At 49.2% G+C, this 10,812-nt stretch overlaps 1 protein-coding gene across 2 annotated transcripts in view; it reads left to right on the plus strand.

Moving 5' to 3' along the window:
• Positions 1 to 10,477, plus strand: part of spsb4a (splA/ryanodine receptor domain and SOCS box containing 4a) — a 29,453-nt gene extending 18,976 nt beyond the window's left edge. For both annotated transcript variants that reach the window (XM_081703424.1, XM_027031530.3), the window contains one exon: positions 9,332 to 10,477. In XM_081703424.1, the coding sequence (XP_081559550.1) occupies positions 9,332 to 9,459 (128 nt within the window). In that variant the 3' untranslated portion in view covers positions 9,460 to 10,477. The remainder of the gene's footprint in view (positions 1 to 9,331) is intronic.
• The last annotated feature ends 335 nt before the right edge of the window (positions 10,478 to 10,812 follow it).

A 10,812-nucleotide genomic window follows, 5' to 3' on the forward strand; every position in this document is an offset into this window, starting at 1 on the left:
GTGACAAACAGGCTGCTGTATAACAGCCACTCTGCGCCTGGCACAGAGCCCCTCAAAGAACACTCTCCTGAACTCACCTTACGAGAATACGGGAAAAAATTAACTTCTTTGTAACACCTCCACACCTCAAAGGCCGGTCTGTCAGGCCGAAGGGAGCTCGAATCAGAATTTAACACCTTTGTAACACAGGACAGGGTGATTGGGATTCAACTCTTTAATAATTATGCAAATATTTAGAACTGATTTGCATAACACTTAAATGCATTGCTGAGTCACTGTATGATTGAAAGTCCCCAGCACAATAAATTACCTGCAGTATTACAGCTGAGACAAGGGCGACCAATCATAGTACTTTGTTACTAGTTAATAGCTAGAGATCAGACTGACTCTTTGATGCCGTTGGTTCAGTGCAAATGACTGGCTGGTAATTTGTGTTATTGTTATTGCGTTATTGTAATAATAGTGACAGTTCCAGGTGGACTTTCTTGTGGTCAAGTCACTGTACAGGATTTTCACTGATTCAGGGCTCTCTACACCATGTCATATATACATTTATATATGGTACATTAGCTCAAGACCCATAATGTACTTAAGCAGTAGAAATACAGGATCAGGTCCAAAATAAATGAGGTTTTACACATCAAACAGCATAATGGCTGTTTCTATAGCAACCTCATCTGGTGACTCTGGGTGTTCTAACTGTGTTGAAGTTGAGGCATCCACGGACGTAAGCCGAGCGCATCAGCGGACGCCGGCGTGGGGCGCACCTCCGGTTTGGGGGTGAGCCGTGAGCAGGGCGACGTACGTACCGGCACCGGCACCTGGCCAGCAGTGCGAGAGGTGCTGCTGCTACACCCTGGAGAAGAGGTGGAGATATCAGTGGGGTGAAGGAGCATTTTAGTGTGCTCCTCTTTCAGTTTGCGTGGAGCTATTTGCCACAGCATAAACATTTCAGCTTAGATACAAACCAGACACACACACGTTAGCACAAAAAGGTGGGATACAGATGCACCTACCCCAGGTTGTCACCATAGCACTGGTTGCCAGGTCTTGTGTTTCTACCAGCAGCAAGCGATTAGCGGTGACAGCCGAAACGAAGGGTGCGTGGCCATAGTTGGGCAGTTTATACGGTCAAGTCCCCACCCAATTCGGGGAAGAGTCTAGCTAAAGACGTTTCCTTCATCCTTCTGTCAACATGTTTTGTGGTACACACACTACGTCATCATGGTGTTTTATTGTTTATAGTGTTTTATACACTTCCAGCTTCAAGAGAATACTGGGAGCAGCAGTGTAGCGTCAAGCACGTGGCAATTACAAGATACAAAAATGCCCACAGCCTTCGAACAGTGACAAACATGGACTCCTTAAAGAAAACAAAACGCTGGTATATAATGAGTTTTGTAGTGCCAGGTATGGTGAAGATAGCACCAATTCACAGAAGAATCTGAGAAGGAACTTCAGGAGGGAAGGATGGCTGAGCCCGTGGCACGGAGCCAAAGTGTGTCAGCCCACATCTGACAGTAGTTTCGGAAATAACAATCAAAAACAAATAAACAAACATGAGTCCTTGTACTGCAGCCGTAACTTTATCGCGCTGCACGTCTGTCATAAATGTTTCAGGCCTCGACCTGAGAGCAGCAAGCCCATGGTGACGCGCGTCTGTTCAAGGTTGTTCCCTCGGTCTACAGCAGCCTATTAAGAGCCACAATAGTGCCAGGATCCTCTGCGCGCACACACACACACACATTGTTATCGGCAACGGGTCTTGAATTTGGCAAAGTCACATCTCTTACAACATGCTGCAAGATTCGGCCCATTACATCACAATGTGTGTGTCTATTACGTCCAGTGATGTAAAAGTCATTATGATATATGACTAACTCGGAGGAGACGGAAAATAGCATTGTTTGCGGTTTCTGATGTCATGCTACAGCGAGATTAGAATGCATCCGTTATGTCGCCAGTACACACACAAAATTAAATGTATGGCAAAACGCGTCTCATGTCATCAGGTTTCATTTCAGCGTGTTTGTTACGGACTTGTCCCGCAAGTCCGGCGCGAGTTCAGGTCTCGCCGCGGGGGGTTCATACTTTGATGATTTAGCCTGCTCTGACTAAGTACTCTGTGCTCTTCACTGTGGACGGTGTATTTAGTGCTTCCGTGCTTAATTTAGACACACACACACACACACACACACCCTGGGGAGAAAATGTATGGCAGAGGATGATAAAGAGGGAGAGAGAGAATTGAAGCCTAGAGATGACATTTCAGTCTGACTCACTGAAAAAAAACCAGGTATTTGATACGGAGAGGAGAGGGGAGGACAGGAGGAGAGGAGAGGAGGAGGGGAGGGGAGGAGAGGAGAGGAGGGGAGGGGAGGAGAGGGGAGAGGAGGGGATGGGAGGTTGAGGAGAGGGGAGGAGAGGAGAGGAGGAGGGGAGGGGAGGGGAGAGAAGAGGAGAGGGGAGGAGGGGAGGGGAGAGGAGAGGGGAGGAGATGAGTGGGGAGGAGAGGAGGGGAGGGGAGAATAGACAGTGAGTAAGAAAGAGAAGACAAATGTGAGGGTGCTGTTGAAGGAGAGATGGAAGGAGGCAAGAGGGGGAATCACCACCGTTTGGAGCTCTGAGCGCAGACACCCGGCAGTTATCTCCCTGCATGCACTGCCTCTCGCTAATGTGTGTGTGTGACTGTGAGTGTGTGTGAGTGTGTGTGTGTGTGTGTGTGTGAGTGTGTGTGTGTGTGTGTGTGTGTGTGTGAGTGTGTGTGTGTGTGTGTGTGAGTGTGTGTGTGTGTGTGTGTGTACTCATGTGGGGGTGTATGTGTGTGTATGGGTGTAATCAAGTACTTAACTCTTTGTGGGGACCATTTGTCCCCACAATGACAGGAAAGGGTGAATATTCTGGCACTATAGGCGCTTGTGGCTATAAAAATGCTTCCATCTTTTTTTTGAAACTAGAAGAGACAAATTCTTGATGAACATGTTATATTCATAACATAATATTTTCATAACATAATATGTTCATAACATGTGTTATGAACATATTATGAGCAGGTTATGAACATGTTATGAGCATGTTACGAATCTGGTATGAACATGGTCTTCTAAAGTACTGGCGAATGCCTCCCAAAATTAAATAAACTAACAAAATACCAGTCTTGTCTGTGCATGCTGTTTGATGTAGCATATAAAATCCACATGACTGATGCATAATGCATGTTGTGCCATGCTATAATATGCTTGTTAAGAGCCTTCTGGGAGCTTACAGAGGAACCGACACATGAAGGCAAGCCTGTGGACTTTACTGTCTCTGTAGCCGGGTGTGTAAAGTCAGCTCTTCTCCGAACCATTACGGCCCCTTGATGCAACTCTCACGTGCATCAAAGGTTGATGGGAAATGCATTATTGTTTCTGATGCTACAACATAACAGCCCTAATGACTGGGATTGGACATCCTCTGGCATGAATGTGCGTACCGGACGAAGGACGTAAACACAGAGTTCTACCCCAGCCTGGGGTCAGTGGGGCACCCAGGGAGGAAGGTGGGGGTAAATACCCTGGTCAGGGTGGATGCTGGCCCATATATAACAAGATGAGATAGAGAGTTGCCCCACCCATGAGAAGGTAATCTTGCACGCTTGCCTGAACTCATTCAAACACACCTCTGTCTGCCCTTTCAATGCAGACACACGCACACATACACACACACACACACACCAGAGGAAATATCAGTGCCCGACAGACAACACAGGTGCTACATTCATTTAAGATTTAATTCAGACCTTCTCCGTTTAGCTGCTGAGTCATGTGGCGACTCACCCCAGCTGCCTGTCTACTGTCAGTCTACGGCTGGCTGATGGGATCCTTCTGGGCTCTTTCATACCAGGGCCCATAATGCACTGCTGCTAGGAGTGATTACACAGTGACTCGTGTGACTTTAGCCAGTTTACAGCCCAGTTCTTAAGCAGTGTAGATGAGACATCATTGCTGTTTCTTGTATCAAGGATTTGGTTGGGCGGTAAACATAATTTATCAGCTACACAGTGGTGACTCATGATAGTCTGTGTGTGTGTGTGTGTGTGTGTGTGTTTCTCTTCTTTTGGGTTGAAAGAACATGGCCTTCCCATGCCTTCGGTGTTCTCTGGGCTCTCGGGCGCGGTCCTGTGTCCTGAAAGCTGGAGGCGGGATATCGGAAGAACGATGCTCGCTGTTATTTTGGGACATATCAAGCGCAGCGGTGGCAACTCGGTAGGACACGGCAGCTTCGGCCCTGCCGTCTGTTCTGGCGTTCCCGTCCGGGCTGCAAGGAAACACAACCCTTCTTCCCCGCCTCAGCCGGGGGGCTCCCAGGGACGCGTGGGAAGCGTATGCTTCCGTGGCAGTTGGTGCGTGTGCGCACGCCCCCAGACGTGGTGTCACATGCCATGCGACAGGGACACATCTGTCCAGTCATGAGGGAATGCGGTTAAAGATGTAATAAGCACTTTGGTCTGTATACGGAAAACTCAAACCAACTCTGCTCCACAATCTGAAAAAAAAAAACAGGTATTTGATACGGAGAGGAGAGGGGAGGACAGGAGGAGAGGAGAGGAGGAGGGGAGGGGAGTGCCGTCTGCAGCGCCGTGACTGCTGGCTTGCTGACTGTGCCGGGCCATCAGAGTGTGGCCTACACGTGCTGACCCCGGATCCCGAAACCCGTTCCCAAACGGTTGGATCCGGGTGCCGAGTAGAATATATGACATCAGATTCTTGTCCCCTGTCCACTCTCTCCTAACGTTTCGCACTTCCAGCGAAAATTAAACTGTTGTGTTTCGATTCGTAATGGTTAGTTCTTGTTATATTCCAGGACTTCATATCTCATCCCAATGCACTGGGATGAAAGTGACCCATCCCATAGCCTACTGGAAAAGCTTAGTCTGTCATTGTTCCGGAACGCGAGCCAGCTTCGGAAGAAAGGCTCCCGTTTCCTGTGGACTGATTAAATTGCCCCCACGGATACACGCCATCGTACGAGTGACACGGGCGGAACAATGGGGTGACGCGGTTAAGGCGCGAGCGCAGTCGCGAGGCATCTTGGTTTGGTAGACCACAGCACCGCCCTGCCAATGTAACGAAACGGAGGCTCGTGGAACGGCAGGGGACGTGCTAATTCTGAGCCTCGTGACAGAGAGAGAGAGAGAGAGAGAGAGAGAGAGAGATCATGGCTGGTGACCTCTCAGACTATGATGCTTCACAGAAGCAGGGGACTTTCAGAGCAGGATTTCAAAGCGGGAATATATTTAGCGGCCTGGCAGGTATCAGCAACAGAGTCCATCCTGGCCTTTCCGAAGAGGTGAGTTCAAGGTCACTGTGTTTAAAAGATAATGACGGCCCGGGGAAAAGAGTGGACAGTATAGTTAATGGCCAAGCAAGAACATGCGACACACCGGGGGCGCGACCTTGGCGAGAAACACTTGGGCTTTTATGTTGCTGTGTGTTCTCTGTTCCCTCTGTAAGTGGGCAGTAACACAATCTTATATTCTCTCTCACTCTCACTTCGGACCACTAAAAGTAGATATCCAACCCAACTTTTTTTTTTTTAGTTGCATATTCATATTATGATTTCAAGTGAACACCCTTAAACCTCTTATCTGAGAATCTCAAGGCTCTGTCTCTACAAGCTGGGCTCGGTAACGCACTGCCGTAATTCAGTCATCTGTAATGGGAGCACCTCCTGTGAGTCATCCTCGTCGCAGGGTTCCATCATAATTATAGGGGATTGTTCTGCCTGACTCGTTCACACCCGAGCGCTTGGCCCTGGTACGGCCTCTCTCAACATGCGCATGTTCAGCCTTCATCGATAATGCAGCAGTTAAACAACGACACCCGATGATAGGGTGTGTACTATCGGGGCGGAAGTTAGTCAGCCGGGTAACGACAGTATGGAAAAAAACGATGGATCGACTCAGCTGAACCAAACACATTCGTTGGTTGTGTTGTGCTGTGCGTTTGTGACGTATAGGTCATCTCCGGTAACACCATGTTCGAAGGGTAAAGTTTCCAACTGATGGCGATGGTGTGGTGGGGTGGGGGTGATGTGGGGTGGGGCTGAGGTGGGGAGGTGGTATTATGGGGTGGGGCTGAGGTGGGGATGTGGTATTGTGGGGTGGGGCTGAGGTGGGGAGGTGGTATTATGGGGTGGGGCTGAGGTGGGGAGGTGGTGTTGTGGGGTGGGGGTGAGGTGGGGAGGTGGTATTGTGGGGTGGGGGTGAGGTGGGGAAGTGGTGTTGTGGGTGGGGGTGAGGTGGGGAGGTGGTGTTGTGGGGTGGGGGTGAGGTGGGGAGGTGGTATTGTGGGGTGGGGGTGAGGTGGGGAGGTGGTGTTGTGGGTGGGGGTGAGGTGGGGAGGTGGTGTTGTGGGGTGGGGGTGAGGTGGGGAGGTGGTGTTGTGGGTGGGGGTGAGGTGGGGAGGTGGTGTTGTGCGTGGGGGTGAGGTGGGGAGGTGGTGTTGTGCGTGTGATCTGCTGGAGAGCTCACAGAGCAGCTGGCAATTATTTTCAGTGGTTCCAGAACTTTTCATCAGGCCCTCTCACCATTCTGCTGGAGGGTTCTATTTCCCCCCGCCCCAACCCTGCCCCCAAGATGCTACTCTGCTCTAGAACACAGTCTAGCCTGGCAGGTGAGTCTTTTCTGCTAAAGAGGGTGGACGGATTAATTGGATTAATTGGATTTAAATGGATTTGGCCACACAGTCCGCACACAGTCCCCACACAGACCCAGAGTCTCCATACAGACACACATCATCATGGTCCCGACAACTGTCTGTCATTGGTCATGCTAAATCATGACAGGTTGTGCTGGAGGTGAACAGATCTCACAGTCCTGCTCATCTCCGTCATGGTTGGACAGCTCCTGCTTTTTCACTGACCTCTGCCCGAAGATGAACCGTCCAGCCACCGTCCCGGGACAGTCTGTCTCGCGTGCTCAGTTTCCGGCGCATTGTTTTGCCTTGTCAGTTCGGATTGCTTCCGAGGCTCATCTTTCCATCGGCCGCACCGCTGGAAGCCAGAGGCTCCATTTGGCCAGCCAGGACTCTGGGGATTACGGTGTGGGTTCCTGTCTTAGACAAGCTGCCGGAATCGTCGCATTCTCCATGGTTACGGTTGGCTGGGGAGATGGGGAATATTCAACAATAGGTTTTTGACCAGTCTCTCAGTGCACTCATGCACCCAAGTGTGTGTATGCATTTCTCCAGTGTGTGTCTGAGGGAATATTTTGGATCACAAACATTGTTTCTGACTACACTGGGACACTCAGAATTGATTAGCATTTGCATTACCATTCGCTCCTCTGGGTTTGTTTTTAGCGTGGCTTAAAACAACTTTTTTTCTTTTATAGACTTGCTTTTGGTGCAGGTGCTTTTGCCTGCATGACGTTTGTGTGTGTGTGTGTGTGTGTGTGTGTGTGTGTGTGTGTGTGTGGTGCCTTTTTTAGTAACTTGCATACCTCACAGAAAGTTAATTTCATTTCTTGTGCATCAATATGGCACTTTTCCAGAGGGTTCCTTTGGCATCAACTGTGAGGAAGAGCCTTTATAACAGCAAGAGTTAGTACAGCGTCTTTGACACATGACAAGTGATTTAGGCCAAATCATTTCAAGACCTTTGAAGAATTCTGTGTGTGTGTGTGTGTGTGTGTGTGTGTGTGTGTGTGTCTGTGTGTGTGTTTCAGGTTTACTGGTTTACAATTATCAAAAACAGGCTGTGGATATTTTGTTTCATTTTATTATCCAGTTTCATTTGCCTGTGTTGAGACTCAGGCAGCATGTTCAATGGGACCAAATTGACATATCAGAGCCTTATAATTCAATTTATTCCCTGTAAATCTCTAGAAATTAAATCACTTTGATTTCATGTCACAGGGAAACAACCAGGCAGGGGCGTAATGTGATTGAGCTGCTACAGGGAAGAGACTGAGTAGACGAAGATGACATTGCGTGAGTGTGAGTGTGTGTGTGAGTGTGTGTGTGAGTGTAAGTGTGTTTAACTACGTATACCTTCCTTCTGCTTGCTATGTCGCTCTCCGGTCCTGTAAGCTAGCAAGCTGTGCATGTCTGTGTGTGTGTGTGTGTGTTTATTTATGTTCCTGCATATCGCCTCTCTTTTCTGTGCCGATACTTGTGTCTTCCCTAATCTGGTAAAGCAGCCTTGAGCCCAGCAGGTTATACATGTCGTGGTGTGTGCATGTGTGTGTGTGTGCCATCAGTCACTGGTGACACACTGCTGTGTCTCAGGGGTTTCTCAGCCACCTGTCAGTATGCCTGTATTGCATCCATATTAACCTCCAGTAAAGACCACACCAAGGCCTTAAAGGTGCAGTTCCCTGTGAAAACCTTGAGGTCACCAACATCCAGTAAAATGTAGTGGGAACTTATTCACGTGATGACACTCGCATTATATTACCTGGCTTCCGTTGGCTTGAACTCGCGTTCACTGAGAAAATGAGGCAATTTTAGAGGAAGGAAATAAATCTGAAGTGTGTTTCCCATGAGGTGGCGTTATCGCTGTGACACGCTGGGTGTAAAAGTCCAAGGTGTGGTGACGAGTCCCTGAAACGCCACCTTTGTGTGCCCACGTCTCCTTTACCCACAATCCTCTGTCCCAGGATGGGGCTTTGCCCTCGTTTAACCTGATAAAGGTAAAGATCTCATGGTTGTCTCTGAGTGCGGACAGCGAGGGGGGGTGGGGGAAGGGGCGTTGTGGGGAGAGGGGCGGGGCTGTGTGTGTGGGCGGGTGCAGAGGCTGTAGCCAGATGGGTAGCAGCAGCGTTACCCGGGGAACAGTAGTGCTGATGGAGAACAGGCTCTTGTGGCCTGAACCATCCATCACTCTCCAACACTTTCAGCACACACACACACACACACACACACACACACACACACACACACACACACACGATTATTTCTCTCTCTCTCTATCTCTCTCAAACACACATATACACACACTAGAAAGAAAAGGTCTGCTTGTCATGACTTTTGCAGTTGTGAAGCGGTGTGTGCTGTGCTCCGCATCCTGGAGCCTCTTCTGTGCTTCATGTCCACACACAGCTGAAATAACCCTGGAATAGTCTGAAAGGTTGGTTTTCCAAGCACGTCCCACTGGGTCAGTGTGTCAAAGGGCACCAACCGTGAGTCCTACTTTAGCAGAAATAGTTTAATGGTTTCATTTCGAGTCAGAAGAGAAACCGTGAGTGTGTCCGCATACTATGCGGCTGAGGCGGTTATTATTCTAATATTCTCTCTCTCTCTGTGTGTGTCTCTCTCTCTCTGTGTGTCTCCCTCGGTCTCTCTCTCAGCGGAACCCCTGCCCCTGATGGACCTGTGTAGGAGGGCGGCCCGGCTGGCTCTGGGGAGAGACCGGCTGCAGCAGATTGAGACGTTGCCCCTGCCCCAATCTCTGAAGAACTACCTTCAGTACCAGTGAACCTGACGGGGCTCTCACCACCCGCTGTGCACACCCACTCGCACGGACCCCCAGTGCGCAGGCCCGAGGCGCTACGGTCACTACAGTGACACAGCCAGGCCGCCTAGAGCACAGGTTAACGCCGCGGTGACTAGCGGGTGGACATGTAGAGACAACTTATCCCCCCCACCCCCAAAAAAACAAAAAAAAAACACCCCAAACCATTTTCCATTTCTGAATGAAACTGTTATATTATTAATGGAAGAGAAGTCAGCAGGGCTGCGCTATGAGCCTGGAGAAGTGGGACCTCTGCGTACCTGCAGCACCCCCTGCTGGTGTTTGAGGTGTAAAGCCTCTCATTGATTATCACCCTAAGGACGCAGGACACTTAGGAAAAGCGTGAGAACTTCAAGACGGTTTCCACTCCGAAACCTGGGCAGCCCGACAGACGGCGGCGCGGCCGTACTCCAGTGACGCGGGCCGGCCTCCTGCGCCGACCGGTGGTGCCAACGCACAACAGCAACAACAGCGCCAACGCTGACCACATTATCCACGTCGCCGTTCAGACCCACCACTGACTCAGCATGCATGGTACACTGAGGCGATCGCGTTATAAGACTGGCGCGTGCACGCAACACCAATACTGCAGATTAGCTTTGTTCTTCCCCGTAGAATTTGAGTCACTTTTTCTATTCTCAGATTTGTAGCCTAATTTTAATGTGAGTGTAATTTTAATGACCTTGGCGTTGACGCTACTGCACCATCACCGCTACGTTTTATTTATCTGGGTTTAGTTCCTTCTGATTGCGTGTGAGGGTGTGACGATTACCACATTCACAAATCCATCACACGTGGCTTCTTACTTTAAACCGTGATGCTGCTTTTATTATCACTATTATTATTATTATTATTATTATTATTATTCAGAATGATTTTTTTTTGCCTGATCTGATGGGAGATCGGTTGCAAACAGTGGAATGTAAGGAAATCAATAATGTTACAACATTTGAAATGTGAATAAAAAGCAAGTGAATAAGAAGTCGTGTGTGTGTGTATGTGTGTGTGTGTGTGTGTGTGTGTGTGTGTGTGTGTGTGTGTGTGTGAGAGAGAGAGAGAGAGAGAGAGAGAGAGAGAGAGAGAGAGGCAGTGTGTGAGTGTAACAGTGTAAGTGCTCATTAAGATTCCTGCTACCATAAAACAGTGCATTTCCTAGCTGGGTAAACCCTGTTTACATAACGCAGTCTTTCCCTCAGACAGCTTTCTGCAAAGGTTTTCCAGTTTTTCCACACTTCTCTGCCATCTGACACCTCTCTTCACCCCCTGTAACCAGCAAACACACACACACACACACACACACACACACACACACACACA

The sequence above is a fragment of the Electrophorus electricus genome, chromosome 20 (assembly GCF_041902795.1).
Source record: "Electrophorus electricus isolate QZ-2024a chromosome 20, ASM4190279v1, whole genome shotgun sequence".
NCBI lineage: Eukaryota > Metazoa > Chordata > Actinopteri > Gymnotiformes > Gymnotidae > Electrophorus > Electrophorus electricus.